Source organism: Scophthalmus maximus, chromosome 17 (assembly GCF_022379125.1).
Source record: "Scophthalmus maximus strain ysfricsl-2021 chromosome 17, ASM2237912v1, whole genome shotgun sequence".
Taxonomy (NCBI): Eukaryota; Metazoa; Chordata; class Actinopteri; order Pleuronectiformes; family Scophthalmidae; genus Scophthalmus; species Scophthalmus maximus.
The window spans coordinates 14,327,310-14,345,549 of record NC_061531.1 but is presented as its reverse complement, the minus strand read 5'-3'; the positions used below and the strand labels follow the sequence as shown (position 1 = coordinate 14,345,549).

Genomic DNA, 18,240 nt, shown 5'->3' with positions numbered 1-18,240 from the left:
CATGTAGTACCCTCCCTGCACAATTAGCCAATCAGCGGCGTGCTCTGCCAGCCAGGAGGACGCATAAAAGAAGAACATTGCAGCAGAGGCACAGAAGGAGACTGCGAGAGGAGCAGGGAATTACACACACAAACAGCAGAACCAGAACACCCTCCCCTGGACACACCCTGCTGAGGATCACTGCTTCTCTTTTTTTCTGAACCGTCGCCCACGCCACTCGGAGAGAACGCTCTCCCTCACCGTCAGCCAGCAGAAAACCCCCTTTCTCCTCATTTTCATCCTATAGAGGACACCTACAATCTCAGTGGGCTGAGATTCCCTGACAAAGATTGTATTTTTTTCCTTTTTTTCTTTTTTTTTTCCCCCCCTTTTCATTTGGACTCCTGTCAGAAGACAAGGGGCCGTGTAACATATAAAAGGCCGAAGAGCACCGAGAGCGCCGCCGCCGTACGAGCTTCGAGACCAGTTCAAGGAAGGACCTAGATTTCTTACATTGTACGTCAAGAATGGTTACTGTACGTATGACTCTATTTCTCTTATGTGTGAGAGGAGGAGGATGTTGTAGCAGCAGTATGCCCACACTGTACATCAGTCCTTTTGTGAGGGATGTGTTGTAAATGACATGTGTGGTACTGTCACACACAGATTTATTTCACATCATCCTGACTGATATACCTTTGGTGGAGATGAATGTATTTTTTAAATAAAAGCTCCGTGGCTGTGACCACATACCAAAACATACAGGAGCTTTGGGGATCAGTATCCAAACATGCAATGCCATATTATTATGATGAGATTAACGATCAATAGTGGCAATTAGCAATCTCATACTGAGTGATGCGCCATGCCGGCTGTGCTCCAGGCTGCAGTCATGCTCAGCTCCGGATAAAGTCTTTATCCTGCCATTTTAAACAGCGCAGGCTTTGTGGGGGTTTTATTTTGGTATCACAGCAACTCCGACTTGAAACGTCGCAGCCGTGAATGTGATTTTTACTCCGTGATGCGGGAGCTGAGATTTATAGGAATTCCGCTGCATTACGGTGATGGAGAGGTGATGAGGAGGCTCAGGGGTTCGGTCGCGGGGGGTGGCTGGGCTTCTGCTGTCCTCGCCTGGCGCAGCACAAGGATGCTGGAGTCAGGTTTCTGAGACAAAACATGATGCCTCGGAGGCTGAGGGCCCATCCAGCGAGGAAAAGAGAAAAGGGTCGAGTCACTCCGGGAGGGGGAGGGGGAAGGGGGAGGGGGAAGGGAGGGGGGGTATTACGCATCCACTGGTTTGCATTGAATCAGACAAAGTCCAAAAATTCCTCAGGGGTTCTCGTTGCGACGCAACCGGGTACATGGGCTGGAAATCTCGACAGGGCCGCGACCGTGTGGCCATAGGACAGGACGCGCGCGGTCGGACATCTCCATTTTAGGCGCATTTTTGCTCCGAAGTATCGCATGGCGTTTACGCACAAGATGGCCATGCGTGCATTGCGCTGCGCCGGTCGGGGAGACGGGCAGACGCGAGCGGTGATAAATGAGCTTCGCTGTGCGCCGTCGGCCGGATTGGGCGTGTCTCTGCTGGACCGGAGAACCGAACGAGGGCCTCGGGCGCGTCAAGGAGCCCGCACCTCTTGACACATGCCCCTGTGCGGGTATAGTTCATCCAAAAGAGACCAATTACGACAAAGACACATTTACATCCAACTACATGAGCCGGCATGTGAATAATAAAGCAGGAATCAGCGTGGATGCTGAAGGTCCGACCTCAACATCAGCTGCAGGCAGGTGCTTCATAAAGAGAGATGTACAAAGAAAATATCACTGGTTTATTAGTTTAGTTTGAATTCCTTTTGGCATTTAAATTTGAATGATGCCTATCTATTATGAAATATTCACGCTGTTCTGTCTATGACTAATAATAGAAGGGACACAACATCAATTATTAAGAGAGAGAGCTAGAGAACAGGATGTGAGGGTGGAGTAAAGGTCCTCCAACAATAACTTTAAAATCCGAATGTAGTGATTTGAAAAAAAATGTGTGTGTGGGGGGGGTCGAAATATTGTGCAAAATCGATGTGGACAGCAGGTCGCATCATGTGTGTGTGAGGCTCGGGACTGACCACACGACACGTTTTGTCCTTAGCTGTACACCAGCTCCCCATTGTCCCTGGCAGGGGCCTGCAGACGGTGTCACGCCGACTGGGGCTCCTCCACATGGTCCGCAGTCCTCCATGCCTGTGTACCGCAGTGCCAAGCAAATAAAAGCGTCGAGTCAGATAACCTTTGCGAGGCACTTACACAATTCAAGGACAAGGACAGCCGAGGCCATCGCCGTAAACCAGTCTGCACAGGTGATGGATGTCAAGGAGAAACCACTGGGCCTTAAAAAAAAGAAAGAATTAAAATGTAAATCGCACTGGCTGGTGGTGATATAAAAGGTTAGAGGCCATTTTGGACGACAAGTCACACCTTACATTTTGTACATCCCCCCCCCCCCCCCCCCACAATCAAGACAACGTGTCTAACTTACGCGACACACTAAATGAAATTATGTAAGGCGGTGATTTGCCTCCTGTTGCCAATGACTACATGTAATTATCAGCAACAAATATGAAACCTGAAGGGAAGACAGAGAGAGGTAGGATTCGCTCGAGAGTCGAGACCTGCAACATTACTCTCTAAAACCACTTTTCCCCCCCATATGTAATAAAATTAATTTATTGATATTGATTTCATAATTTCGTCGTTTAAAATATTGATCGATAATCTCAGAGGGGATTTATGAGAAAATATTCGAGCAAAAACATTTAATGTCAATTTACTATATATATAGTAAATTGACATTAAATGTATATATATATATATATATATACTCTCTTTATTATCTATTTCACCTATCATGTCGTTTTTTTGAGCTGCCAACTGTAACAGCCATTGTTCCTTCGCGCAGAGTCCTGCAGCCCCCTGGCCACAGCACAAAGCGCCACTGTTGACATTAATATTCATAGTGCTGCCATAGCCTCTGCGAGGCAGAAGAGGAGGAACGGGTGGCTCTTTTGTTTGGTCGCTTCAATACGTTTATTCAGCGACAAGGCGCCCCGGTCCATGAATGCCTGCAGAGCTCACAAGTCTTGGCTTTTTTTTTTTTTAAAGAAAGAAAGAAAGAAAGAAGGTCTAAACGAGAAAGACATGGAGGGATTCTGTTTTGCATCCACAGCCTTTAAATGTGTGTGGGTTATTTAAAAAAAAAAAATCTTTCTCAATAGGTCGAATCAACAAAAAAAAAAATTCTATGAAATATTAAAATTAAAAAAAAAGAAAAAAAAAAAGGAATCTCGGATGAATTCGCGGGCCTGCGTGCGCGGCCTCGGACGAGCCCGTCGGAAAGCCACTCCCTTTTCCTTTCTTCAGCACGCTGGATAGCGCCCCGCACGCTGCCCAGGGTCGCTGCAACACGAGGCATTTGTCTGCCGGAGCCTTCGAGACGACGCCTGCCCCCGTCCCGGCCACAGCAGCCCCCGTCCCGGCCACAGCAGCCCCCCCCCACCGCGTTATACCCGAGGAGCTGCAAAAAAAACCCAACAACATCTTTTTTCATAAAAATCGTTGATGTGGTACGTTTCGCAGGGCGGGCGAGGCTGACACGAGCTGTGACTCCTGTCGCCCTGTTGTCTTACAGCTGCCACCGTGATCCCCTAAGCTGCACAGAGTGTGGCTAATGCCTTTTGTTTGGGATAATCCCGTAATCTGTGTTATTTAGAAGGCTCATTTACACTCCTGCCTGGCATTCAGATTTGATTCGTGCCTTCCAGAAGAAAAAAAACATTTTTTTTTTATAATGTGGAGCAGAGACAAGGTTAAATGTCGAAAATGAGAAAGCCCTTGTCTTCATTGTTAATATAGATATTTGTACTTTGCACTGACATTTATGTCTGTGTGATTCTCAGTTGAAGCGTCTGGAGCAAGAATGAGGAGTTGGGAGGGAGGCTGCTGATGAATATCAGAGGGGCCGAGAACACTGACTGCACTTTTAGTCATGTAACGCTTCAGTGTTTTGTATTTCCAATAAGTGTACTGTACAGTGTAGGTGGCGCATGTGCTTGGCAGTGGAGGCAGGGCGCTTGTTTGCGTGCAAGTCTGGGTTCATGTGTTTGGCAAAAGGGGGGGGGGGGGGGGGGGGCAGGGCGCTTGTTTGCGTGCAAGTCTGGGGCCATGTGTAGGCGATGGTGATGCGGTGCATTAAATATTGAGGGATAACTCACAGAAACCTAAAATAGAAGAAGAAGGAGAAGAAGAAAAAGGGCAGCGTGGGACAGTGCAACCCTAACAACTGGAACCTTTTAACATAAAAAAAGAAGGTTTTTGATGATTATCCTTAATATAGCAAACACAAATTGGTTTGCGATAGAAAGGGCAAATAAAGATCTGGATGGCATGATTACGAAGTGGTCTGAACATTTCTATTGTCTCCAGCAGTCGAACATGTTTAGGGCCTATAAAGCTGAAGTAGATCCACGCTGGCATGCAGTGATTATTCCTGCTCTTGTAGGCATTTCTACAATTTCAGAAATGACTTGTTAACATCACAGTTATTAGATTTCTGTAAACCAAACTCTATTACAGTTTGATTTGGTTTTTGTTGTTGTGGTTTTTATGTTCTTTTCTACTTGTTTCACATTACTTCCAAGAATGCTGCCTCTCCCATTTCCGTATGAAAAAAATCTTAGTTGCCTCCCGTGTCAGCCAATCTCAGTGTCCAGCCCTTGCTCGGTGGGTCTTTGCATTATATAACTTCACACTGTTCACTGGGGATGCGTGCTCTGCCATGCCGAGGGTTATTTCAATTGGCCCTAATGTGTGTTTTTTTTTTCTTCCCCTTTCATCAAAATGCCTTTGTCATATTTAGGACACATTCACTTACTCATATTTCTAACAGTCACACGCATCACATCACACCCACCAAGCGCTATAGGTCAGTATTACAAGAAATATAACATCGCAGCTCGATTCCACCTTCGCTGGAAATAAGCATTACTTGTATCTTTCATAAAAGGAGTAAAAAAAACAGTTGGCACTTCAGCTGTATGTCAAACTCTTTACATGACAGACTGCGATTTCACATCATTCTCCCTTTGTGTGTAAATGTGCATTTTAAGTATTTTATTTTTAGGTCTCTCTTGACTCTTAACCCCTCGTGAACATCAATTTGACTGACTGATATTCCTTTGCTTTTGTAAAAAACATGTTATATAAACACATGAAGGACCTATATTCCTTCTAATGAGAACAGACACACGCTGAGCTCAAAGTAAGAAAGCCAGCCAGCCATTAGAAACAATGCAGTCGTTGAGGGGCTGTTACCTGGGCAACCTGAGTCGAGGTGAGGCTCAAAGCGAGACAGCAGGTTATGGAGACGAGGGGGAAAAAGGGCAGGTTAGACAGAACCATTCCTGGATGCTGGAAATGGAGAGAGAATATGTGGAATGGCACACAGATTAGATTTAGTTATTACAATACACATAAAATAATTTGGTGGATTTACAAGAGACAGTGAACGGTGAAAGCCTACCTTTCCACATTGGAAGAAAGTCCTCCATGTGAGTGATCATTCTCGGTTGCCAATAGGAAACATTTTTTAAGGAAGCATAGAATAATCACCCCTCCTGAGGTTTTAAAATAAAGCTGGTTATGCCTTACTTGAAAACATAATCCAAAAAGTCATCCAGTCTCCACCAAGTTAGGTAATTCCCCCATTATAGTTATTAAATATATCTGGAGATTTGTTGAGTAAGTCCCTTCTTGCCTCTGTCTACACTGTGAGACCCCAAGAATTTAGAGAAAACTCGTTTAGCCCTACTGACACAAGTAACACCCACCAGTTGGAGGTCTGCAGCAGCACAAACCCACAGTTGGACACAATAATTTACAGGTTGTCCCTACAAGTAAACATTAAAACTGTTTATGTGTACACTTTACACTGTTGTTTGTGAAAAGGAGTGCAGGTACTGAAATGCACCACAGTTCCAACAGTAAACTACAAATGCACACGTGTGGTAATGTTGTAGCAGATCATCAAAGAGAACCAAAATCTGAACAGGTATATCAAATATTTAACCTCAAAACAACTCTTTTTTTGCACATCATCATGAAGTATAACGTAAAATTAAAACAGTTGACAGTAAGTATAGGATCTTCAGTTCATAACCCAAAGATGTGCAACACTGTCAGACTAGGCAATGAAACGGCAACCAGGTTAAACTGAAATCTTTTCGTCCTTGATTTTTTCCATGTTTCGGAGACAGACAACTAGAAGTGGAAGGAAAGGGAAACTGGAGCAGGAAGTTTTGCTTCTGACCACACAGATGTTCCTTGAGGATCCCTTGTGGATCAAACTGAGCAGCGTGGTGGTTTACTCCAGAACAACACAGGAGACAAAAACACGACCCAAATTCTTACTCCACTTACAAAATTTAAAAGTCAGCTGACCACAAAGAAAGCGAAACAAGGTCAGAAGAACAAATGTGTAATCCAATTTTTCCACCAAAACACAAATGCTCCTAATTTATTGCAGCACTAATTCCATTTAACATTGTCACTCTCCACTTTGTCCGCCATGTCAACCCCTGCCACCCCTCACTACTCCGGGCCTTTCGCCAGCCGCACATACCACCATCACTACTATCCATCCTTGTGAAATGATGCAATGGTGTTTGACCCTGGAAGAGAGTAGGGGGAGGGGAGGAGAAAGGAGAAAAGGACTGTGACATCTGCAGGACCAGCGGCAGGGAGCGAGAGACGAGGAAAAGATGGGGTTGAAATGGGGGAGGGGAGACGATAAATCAGACCTTGTATCCATCTCTATTTTAGCAATGCTGATTCCTAACCTTTGCCTCTGACAGTGACAAATGGGGCAGTCTGTGCGCTTTGTCACATGCGTGGATTATATTTCTTAATTTATCATAGATTGTAAAAGAGTAGATATGCATATTTATGCAGCCGTGTCGCAACTTTGTCCTTTTGCGTGCTGCTGTGAATTATGAACCTAAACCCGCCCTCTTCCTCAGCAGATAATCAGCACCATGGAAACCCAGGTGTCCAATGGTCCGAGTGGAACCAGTATGCCAAACGGTCCAGTCATCAGCACCAACGGCTCCACGGACGACAGCAAAACCAATCTGATCGTCAACTATCTGCCTCAGAACATGACCCAGGAGGAGTTCAAAAGTTTGTTCGGTAGCATTGGAGAGATCGAATCCTGCAAGCTAGTCAGAGACAAGATAACAGGTACAACACTTTGTCCACGCTGAAAAAAATATTGGGTTCACTTCAACTGTTTTTTTTTGATAACGCTGGACGTCACCGTGGCTCTTTCTTTGTCTCCAGGTCAGAGTTTGGGATATGGCTTTGTAAACTATGTGGATCCAAATGATGCGGACAAGGCCATCAACACACTCAATGGTCTCAAATTACAGACTAAAACAATCAAGGTGAGCAGACGTCTCCTCTCAATCTTCATTTCGTTAAATTCTTCTTGGCGTGCCAGACAAATAGGAAGGAAGTGGAGAGTTTGTTAAGGGGGGGTTGATGGTGACAGACGTGACAGAGGGAAGGGAGGAAAATGGGGAGGAGGAGGAGGAGGCAGAAGGCAGCGGTGGCTAGAACAAAGGAAGTGAGAGAAAGGGGTGAAAAGAGAAGGAGCGAGTGGAGGTCAGAAAGCAAGGGGCTGACAGCATGCAGAGGTTATTGTGATGGAAATGTAATTAGGAAGTCCGACTGTGGTGCACGAGGGTCAGTCCAGGTTACCCCATCTGCCTCCAATCTAGGCTAATTAGGGGGCTTCTTTGTCCAAAAATCAGATGAGAGAAAGAGGGGGGGGGGGGCAAACTGTTAAACACGACTTCCTTCCAAACCCCCCAACCTGATCAAAGAAGAGCAAAGATTGAGACAAACTGCAGGATTGAGAAATCAAATTTTCTGAGAGAGCAGAGCAGGTGATCTTCCGACAGCTGTCCATGAATGGGGACATTAATTGTGACTTATGACTGATCAAACAATGGGCTGTTAGCAGGCCAGGCACTGGATATCGACCTTATTTGGAGGAACATGTACACATATTTCATTGTACATAGTATTTATCCCCAGAATACATAAGTTTCTTTGAGATACAAGATTAAGTAGTGTAATACAAGCATGTAGTAAGATTGCTAAAATTATCATGCCAGTTATCTATTGTGAATCTGATGTTATGACCTTATATTAATTATTTGATGTCCCCAAAAATAGATCGCTCCGTCTATAATTAACTTCTTAACGTCTATACACAATTTAAAAAATAACCCGTTGCCATAGTTTTAGCCCTCTGATTTTGCCTCAATGGAGAGGGGTGAGGCTGTGAGGGAGGGGACAACAGTCGCAGGGGTCGAGGGGGGGTTGCTCGGAGAACAGAATGCCAATGACGGGATTAGAGGCCATATGGGCTTCAGGCACCATCTGTACTGTGGGAGCGACAGGGAGAGGGTTAATTATAGGGCAGCCTCTGCTCCCTGAACACGGCAACTCCCCTCCGACTCGTCCAGAACACCCTAATCACTGCACCACACAACCCTCCTGCTCACACAGTCTGTCCGTGTACACAATGACACCAGTGCTTAGTGCTGATGGATGAAATCAGAACACCTGTATTCATCTGAGGGACAATATACATACAGTCTGCTTTCTTTGTGCACATGCAGTCACAGAGAACACTGCAAGCACAATTTTAACTAGGTCTTAAAAAAAACAAAAAACTAATACAACATTATTGAAGATTTTTATCCATCACACCGATACATTAAAACAGTGTAGAGTGTGTGTGTGTGTGTGTGTGTGTGTGTCAGCAGTGTGTTTAGAAGTTGTCAAGGATCCTGCGAGCCTTGTGATGCACTTGCATTGTTTGCTGTTTTTGCCAGTTCTCTCCCGGAGGAGAGGAGACAAAGGAAGGAAGCAGGGAAAGGGAGGGCAGCTCAGCCTATCTCAGACAACACTCACTCTGTCTCTCCGCCACACACACAAACACAGCCCTCCCAACAATGCACCGAACGGGACTATCTAACGCACATGTGATCACATGCTCCCCGTAAACACAATAACAAGTAGGCCTATTCGTGTGTACTGCCTTAACTATAAATCAGATATTCCTCGGCACTGCTTGAAGAAAAAAAAATCTTCCAGAAAGTAGACCAAAAGAAAAACATAAGGGAAATAAACACAGACGCACCAAAATGGCTGTGCACTAATTAAGTCAATGGTGAATTCTGGAAAAATCTATCATCCAAGGCTGATATTTTTCAGTGCAAATCAAAGCTGACACTTTGGCGTGATAACTGATGATTGCTATCAGTTTGGGTCTTTGAGTTTGTGACAGTCTCATTGTGGCTCAGCCTGAGCTTAAAGGCACTGATTAAATCCACAGATAAGCAAAGAGAGAGTTGGGCGCATAAGGAGAAATCAGTGGGAGACAATTGGGCAGTCGTTGGGAAATTAATCCACTTAGATCAGGTCTTTCTAAAATATTCCATAACCTGAAGTCTTTGTTTTCCTCTTTTTTAAGCCCTCTGCGACAAATGTGATTTGGGGATATATAAATGAAATTCATTTTGCTTTTTTTATTTGGCTGTTGTAGGTATCATATGCCCGGCCAAGCTCGGCTTCTATTCGTGATGCCAACCTTTATGTAAGTGGGCTCCCGAAGACCATGAGCCAGAAAGACATGGAGCAGCTGTTCTCCCAGTACGGTCGCATCATCACATCCCGCATCCTAGTGGACCAAGTCACAGGTATAGCCTTATTGCACATCTCCTAACGATGCTCATTTTTTTTATCTCGATGAACTCCGTGCAATCCAGTCAGGCCAATGAGACTTGTAGAAAGCAACAGTGGTGGATGCCAAGGTGGTAACATTGGTCTGTATTCTTATTCTGGAGCAGGCATATCACGAGGAGTGGGCTTCATCCGGTTTGACAAGCGAAACGAGGCGGAGGAGGCCATCAAAGGTCTGAACGGACAGAAGCCTTTGGGTGCCGCTGAGCCCATCACTGTCAAGTTCGCAAACAACCCCAGCCAGAAGACAGGCCAGGCCTTACTGACTCAGCTGTACCAGACCGCTGCCCGCCGCTACACGGGGCCCCTGCACCACCAGACTCAGCGTTTCAGGTACTAAAATCTAACTGAATCAACCGTCGTGTCCGTCACTAACCGAGAGCCTGTAAAAAAAATAATTATACTGTTCACAGTTCTTCCTGCTCTGTCGCGTTGCTTAAGCAAACTCAATATCCTATAAAAAATTTAAATGCCAAGTGTCAAGTGTGTCAACATGTCGTTGTTTCAGTATTACATGAACTACAGAGTCAATAGTCAAAGTCAAGCCTCAACTACACCAGAGAATAGCTAAGAGTAAATATTCCTCAGTGTACGTCGTTCAAGAACGGTTCACCAGATGAAGTCGCACAACCCAAAAGGAGCAAATGTGGTTTAATTTCTATTAAAGAGGAAAACTGTATGGTCAAATACATCCAAAAGGAACACAACACGTTTTCTGTCACTATTAACACTTACTAATACACTTTTCCTTTGATCAATATTGTTACTTTATAGTAAAGAAGGAAATGGCAATATGGCATTGTCCCTCCTTCTCACTCTCTCTCTCTGACTTTCTTTTAAACTGCAGCGTGATCCCTTCACTTGGAAAGGGACCAGATCCAAATAGCAGCTCAAAACCAATGTAAGAGACAAGATTTTATCAAGTACAATTCAAAAATAAAGCGCAATAAATTTTGGTTTAAGAAGATTCCCACTGAACCTTTTAAGGATTGCCTGTAATTCATAGGCGTGATAGGAATTCTAATTATTGAAATTGTAAAAAATTTGGCCACATCTACATGTGTAATTATGAATGAAAGTTTGCAAAGTCGAGGGCTTCCAGTGTGAAATATGTTCATGGAACCTCACAAACAACTGTAGATATCCCCTGAGGTTTGAATATTGGATATTAAGAGTATTATATATTTCTTACTCAGTAGATGAATGAAATGGCCTGGGACAAAATATTAAAGGGGATACATATTTTGAAGCTTAAACAACTGAATTTACTCATAACAATAAATGCCAGCTGAGGCACAGATTCAAAGGGAGTATTTGACAAGCCGTCAGTTTGTGGTTGGATGGTTTGGGACTGCGGCACAGTGAAGGATGCCCTCTGGAGGCCAGATGGTGGAGGAGCAACATGTTAACTGACAGCCCCCCTTCCTTGTAGAGCTCATAACTAACTTCTGCATCCCCTTCATTCTCCCTCTTGCGTTGCAGACTCGACAATTTACTAAACGCCAGCTACGGAGTCAAGAGGTAAATGCCAAAGGTGTACTTTCAAAAGCATCCATGCCAAATTAAAAACCTCAAACAAAGTGCCCGGAATACCACCTGCTGACTTCATCTCAAAATTAGATAATGGCCATAATTTTTAATGCCCACTGCCCATTTAACCATGTTACAGAAGCAGCCCAGACAAACAAAATACTATCTGTATTTGCAGTAAGCAGTGATGCAGCCTCCTCACAGCAGGGTATTCTGGCATGGCTTTGTTTAACCTTTTCGTTCGTTTGTTTTAAATTAATAGAAATAATTTATGTATGTATTTATTTATGAACTAACATTGTCAGTTTCAGTTGCTTTAATGTCCCCTTTTTTTCACCAGCATGGACATACCAGATTCCGTTTGCGTCTCCTCTGTTTGCTCCAGTTTTTTGTATGATTTGATTCCAATTTGCTTTTCATCCCTCTCTAGGTTTCTGTGTTTTGTTCAATACTGTGATTTCTGTTGAACATTGTGATTCATGTTTTTTAATTCTTCCAGAGGCTTTGGTCAGCAGAGAAAATGGGAAAATATGCAGATTGCGGGGGTTGTCTGTGTCTCAGGGCATTCAGTGTCATTTTGTATGAGAGCGGGTAGTTTGGAGCCAATGTGGTGCCCACATACTTATCTACTTACTGTACAGCACAGGGGATGGAGATGGGGTCCCTCGACTCCACACCAGACAACAAGCTTTATCATGTCGAACAGATAAACGCCCGCTAGAAAAGTATAGAGCACTGAATGCACTGTGGAACTTCAGAATGACACCCATGGTAGTTCTCCTACTCTCTTCCCCAGATTCTCGCCCATCACCATTGACAGCATGACCAGCCTGGCCGGGGTCAACCTCACCGGTCCAACTGGAGCCGGCTGGTGCATCTTTGTCTACAACCTGTCCCCCGAGGCGGACGAGAGCGTCCTGTGGCAGCTCTTTGGGCCGTTTGGCGCCGTCACCAATGTCAAGGTCATCCGTGACTTCACCACCAACAAATGTAAGGGCTTTGGCTTTGTCACCATGACCAACTACGACGAAGCCGCCATGGCCATTGCTAGCCTTAACGGCTACCGCCTGGGCGACCGCGTGCTGCAGGTTTCCTTCAAAACCAGCAAGCAGCACAAGGCCTGAGAGAGAGAGAGGCTGCTGGCACCAGCTCCTTCGACCTGCAGGGAGAGCGACCTGAGCTCCCTGCGTCATCACTCAACATGGGCCTGGACTGAGTCTCTCTCTGACACATTCTCACACAAAGTCATAATATATTATTACAAACGCAGACATGCAGATATTCACACATAATCACACGCACACACGCACACATACACACACGCAAACCAAACATATCCATACGCGAGCATACACACGTCAGAGTTCAAACAAACACACTAGTGGAGTTTTTCTTTTCTCTTTACACAACATGCTAGTCCTTCCCTATATTTGCCTGGATTGAATTAGAAGGGGTACGTAGCTGGTTTGTTGGGTAGGGGCAAGAGCTATCTATTTAGGAGACAGTCTAACGAATGTGACAGAGAATGTGTACGGAGTGCTTTGATTGAATTCAGGCAAATAATGACAACTGATGAACAAAATGATCAAAAAATTTAAATGAACGAATATGTGCAATTTACCCAAACTCTTACCCCACCATCTCTCCCACTATCTTGCTGGAGAGGATGTAGTCACTTTTTTTACACTTGGGCATTTTGAATCAGCGATTTTTTTAAATCAAAGAAAAATGAAATTAAAAAACAGTGTTCTCTTATATACGTCTATTAAAATATAACTATATATTCAATATTTAAGGTGGTTATAATAGCCGAGTATGTAAGCATTTTCTAGAAACTTTGACTACTGTTTCCTGACCTGCATTTAGGTGGTGCCTACTAGCGTAAAAAAGGCAGTTCCTCTACCCTATGTGAGCTCGTTAGCTCAGACCCAATATGATTTAGGATAACTAATACGAATACGAATACTGGTCACAGAAAAGAGTAGTCCAAAGGCCATCAGAATCACTCTCTCCCTCACAGTCTCACACCGAACAAAACAATCGTCACTTATGTATCACAGAAACACAGTTCAGTAACTAGAGGATATACACACATATATATAGTCCACAGAAACAGAAAGAAAAAGAAGTTCCTGTATTTTTTCTAATCGATCCTCAAGATGGATTCAACACAAGTAGACTGTCTGGTGAACTCAGAGCAGAGTGGCAGTATACTTGCATGGTGACAGTGCTCATTAGTAAACTCTCTTGTGGGTAAGAGACAGAGACGAATGCGAGGGGAAAACAGTCTCACCATAAACACAGCCACGTCAAAGGAAAATACCGGTGTTTTTTCACTTTTTGCATAATAATTTGTTTTTTAAATTGTAGCTTTATTCGACATTATCCACAGGCCAGCTTACTTTGCACGGCTCTGTCGGCCACGATATGGTGTGAGATCCCTTTAACTGACATTGCTGTCACAGGAGAAAATGCAAACAGGACGTGAAAGACAACAAGATGTGATGTTGTTCTGGCTGACTGCTTTGAATTTGAACGTCACTGTTACTTAAGAGAGGTTCTTCAGATTTGTCTAAATAAAACTGAAGCAGAAGATTTGATCATTTCAATATGATTATGATCCAAGTAGCTGCAAAAGGTAACTGAAAAAAAAGTCAGACAACACACCCACAAACTGAACAGTGGTCTAGGCAGGTCTGCAGAGAAATAACCGAGATGAGCAAAAAATTCAACAGCACCGGTATTATTCTTCAGTCTAGTGCACAGATAGAAGCTCCCTCTGTAATTGAGGTCAAAGGGCTCTACAGTACAAACACGCACAGGGCAGAAAACGAGGAGTGCGTTTCCTAATGGCTTAACATCTGAAGCTGACTTGAAGTCACAACGTGTGAGCAATGATATCTGGCGACGCTAAAATCATCATTGATCCTTTGAGGAGAAAGATTACCAGTTCCTCCAGCTTTTCCTGTTTTATTTAAAACCCCCTCTATTCTCTCAAAAGCTTCCTGCCCTCTCAAAAGATGACTGTACAACAGCAAGGCCGCAAATAAGTGTCACAACTATACTTCTGTTTACAACAGAAAGCTACTCATTTATTTGCTTCAGATCTGTTTGGCACGACTACGAAAATAGCATTTCTCAAAATATCCCCCAGCCCAATTGCATGAAAATTATTTATGGCACCCTGATGAAACATTAAGGCCATCCTGTCTAGTCGAAATGTCTGTTCAAGACCAGACTCGAGATTTAACATGGGGAGAGCTGTCTTTCAATATCGAGACATCTGCACATGATAATAGATAAAATAAGGTCAACTATATTCAAGCCATTTTGCTTTTGCTTTTCTAAATGACGCTGTGTTAGCCAAAGAGGACGATCTCTTTGAAAGGATTACATTAGAGATAAATCTATTTTTATACATACAAAAGAACAAGACCTTGTGCTGAATTTTTACAGATTCTTAAGCTTGGAAAAAATTGGGACATCGCATGGCTTTATTTTGAACCCTCCGATCTTTGCAGAGCAAGGGGGTGACAAGCATGCGGTGTATGGGTGGGGATTTAGGGAGGGGGCGAAGGAACATTGTATCGTGTACAAACCTAACCATTCAACCATATCAAAACAATTGAAAGGAACGGAACAAAAAACAAATTTGGCGTAAAAAAAAAGAAGAATATTATACAGTTGGGGGTGTGACACTTCTGAGTGCTTATAGACACACTCACATCTCTTGTCCTGAAGTTGTGTACAGTGTGGCGTCAATGATGGTGCAGTGAAGTTCTTTGACTTGAGAATCCCAGACAAAGCGGCAGTGAGAGCAGCTCATTGCTCAGCTGAAAAAACTGAAGCGCTGCTTGCAAATGATAATAAAATAAAAAAGGTGGAACGCAGACTCAAACCGTTAAACCAATTCAAACTGAACATTGAGCATGATTTATTATGATTAGATAGATTTGATTTTTGCCAAAGAATTGCTTTGCAAGTCAGTACCAAGAAGGATAATTAAGACTAACTATATTATTCCCCAGAGTAATTGCTGTACAAATCTATGTTATTTATTGAACAAGGACCCTCTACAATTTCAGTTATCGTTACTTTTGAATATCTAAGTTGCGCATATCAGTTTGCATTCGTAAATCCTTAAAACCAATAAACCAAATGCTAACGTGAAACAGCTGCAAGCGTTCCCATTTGCACACATTCCATTGAGACACCGAATGAGAAAAAAAGGCATATCAAAAACAAATTGTGACGAATAAATTCACCTCTTGACAAAGGAAAAATCAAAGGCATCCATATAATGTATTTCCCCCGACATTTATATCATCTGCTTTGTCTTTGTGACCTAAAAACATTAACATTGCACCACTTCAAATACTTACTCTTTCGATCGAACTCATACTGTTTCACTCACCCGAAATACTCTGAATGACGGTCGCTGGCATGTCCAAAGACAACCACGTGAAAGGACTGATCCGGCTATTTTTGGGTTGAGCAATTTGCGAGAGATAGCAGAGTAGGACTGAGAACTTGATGAGACCAGTGATGGACGTTAGGAACAACCGAGATAACAGGCCGTGTTGAACTGCAGCTGGAGTTGTTTACCCAGCCATGTCCACTGTAGTACAGTCAAACCCACAGAGCAAACTCACAGCCCGAAACGACCTTTCATACACAAAGACCTTACACCTAATGTACAGTAGAGAGCAAAGGACCATGGCAGGAAACAGTACTACACTGCTTGAGCAACAACAATAAATCATTTAAAAAAGACAAAAAAACTTTCCTATGGAACAGTAAGTGCAATGTGCTTTGTTTTTATATTGACTGAGAACAAATGATATATATTTTTAAAAAAAGAAATTAAACGTCACACTGAAAAAGGTTTGCGGAAGAGCGAAAGGAGCAAAAAGTTCGGACGGAAACAAGAGAAATGAACAGACTCGTTTCAGAAAATCAAACAAGCAATGAGAGCTCTGATCGAACAAAATTCCCATTATCACTTCCTCAGCCCCTAATTTGTGCTCTGACCACGCAAGCTCAAATAAATTGCATATTTGGCTGATCAAGTAGAGCAAATCTCAATGACCTTGAAAGGAATACTGTCTAATATATCATCAGTTTTAGCCCATGTCAATTTCAAATATCATTTTTTTTCCTGTAATTTATTGATTTCATTTACATATCAAGACTCACTTGTTGAATTAGCGTATTTGTGTTGTTGATGTTGCCATAGAGAACACACATGGGTCAAAGATTATGTTTGGTTGCATTGATTGGGTACAGTTTATTATGTTTTCTTCCATTACTTAATTAGTTGCAGTTTTTACAGTGTATGCAGATTTTAGACTTAGTTAGATTTTTTTATTTCAATCAAACTGTGTTCAATTGTGTTTGTAAAAGTCTGTGGTAGCTTTTGTTGCAACATAAAAATAATTTAAACAGAAAAAATTCAAAATAGCGCCAACAAACTTGTATTATTTGGGCGACTTTAAGCTTGTAGTTTTAACTTATTGTTAACTTAAAAACTATTTATTATGATTATTATTATTGCCTCGTATAAAGTATGTTTTGTGTATATTTATGGTTTATTTCATTATATTTGCAAGTTTAAAAGATTTTAAGTTTGCCAAAATTGTGGTTACACCATTTCGTTTCTTAAAAAGGGGGACAAATAGAAAAACAGCTTTAGAAGTACGATCTGGAAACGTTCTCCATAGTCAAAGAATGCACTGCTATATTTAACTAATTGAAGTGTATAAACATACATGCTGTGTGCTAGATGTTATGCCTTTACTGCCTGTGTTCTGTTTGTCTTGTTCAATGAAAATCTTTTAATTATTTAATCTAATCACAGTCTTGTTTTTTCAACCACTCGGCGAACCCCTGAGACATGGTACAGACCCCGGAGTGAGGCTTCGGTCCATGTGAGGGTCCAGCGTTTAGCTAGTACCAGAGGAGATGTCCTTGGTTTGACATGCTCTCAAGAAGCTTTCCTGTTTATGCCAATGGGTTTACTTATATATTTAAAAAAAAGAAAAGAATATAAAAGGGTTCTGTTTCTGTAAAAGCATTGTAATAATGAAATCATCTGTATCAATATCAATATCAATTTGTGCAACTGAAACAAAGATGTTCTCTGGAAACCCAGCCAAGAGCTCTGGCAAAAGATATGAGAGCTCAGACAAGCTGCAGGAAGGTTTTCTTGGGAGTCTCTGGGGTAGTAAAGGGGCGAGTGGTCCTTCTGTTTCTCAACCAACTGTATTTTGTGTCTATTTATTTAGAAGAGGGGACGCAGTAACTTAGTGATGTTTTTCTTACATTTTCCTGGAATGGTAGAACAAATCAAAGGTGAAAATGATCAAAACAGTTCCGCTTGACACCACTATCAGCGGAAAAGAAATACAAAATCTCATACTTCCAAACATGACCAAATGAACAATGTCAAAATTTAACAAAGGAAAAAAAAAAAGAAGACCTTTCAGTTTAGTCTAGGATATTTATTACTGGGATTTCAGCTGAAGACGCTTGAAGACTTTTTCATGGAATTGTTTAATTATTTGTACTTTACATGCCAGAAAAAATAAAAGTTACAAATATGAATGACTGGATTTTTTTTTGACTGTCAAAACAATAACACCAGATAACAAGTGATATCATTAACCACCATGTAATTAGTAAGGCTGGCGTAAGAATCTCTATTGATACCAACACATTAAATGAATGCAGTGTAAGAAGCAAAGAAGAGGAATGTTACTACTTTTAAAACAACTGTGTGCAGGTTTTTTAAATTTTATTTGGGCTTTAGAAGTGTATCTTTTTACTACTACAACTACTACTGTATCATATTTGAAAGCCATATCA

General features: G+C 42.4%; 1 protein-coding gene across 11 annotated transcripts; it reads left to right on the top strand.

The window, feature by feature from the left end:
- elavl3 (ELAV like neuron-specific RNA binding protein 3) lies at positions 1-17,979 on the top strand. 11 transcript variants are annotated; one of them, XM_035616496.2, is made up of 8 exons: positions 2-515; positions 7,056-7,272; positions 7,372-7,475; positions 9,650-9,803; positions 9,954-10,179; positions 10,694-10,747; positions 11,329-11,367; positions 12,152-17,979. In XM_035616496.2, the coding sequence occupies exons 1-8, from the start codon at positions 507-509 to the stop codon at positions 12,498-12,500; spliced, it is 1,152 nt and encodes a 383-aa protein (XP_035472389.1). In that variant the 5' UTR covers positions 2-506; the 3' UTR covers positions 12,501-17,979. The 11 variants fall into 11 exon arrangements, with proteins under 11 accessions (XP_035472396.1, XP_035472393.1, XP_035472389.1 ...); XM_035616497.2 differs by having other exon boundaries at positions 5-515; positions 9,951-10,179; positions 12,173-17,979; XM_035616495.2 differs by having other exon boundaries at positions 5-515; positions 9,951-10,179.
- Positions 17,980-18,240: the final 261 nt, after the last annotated feature.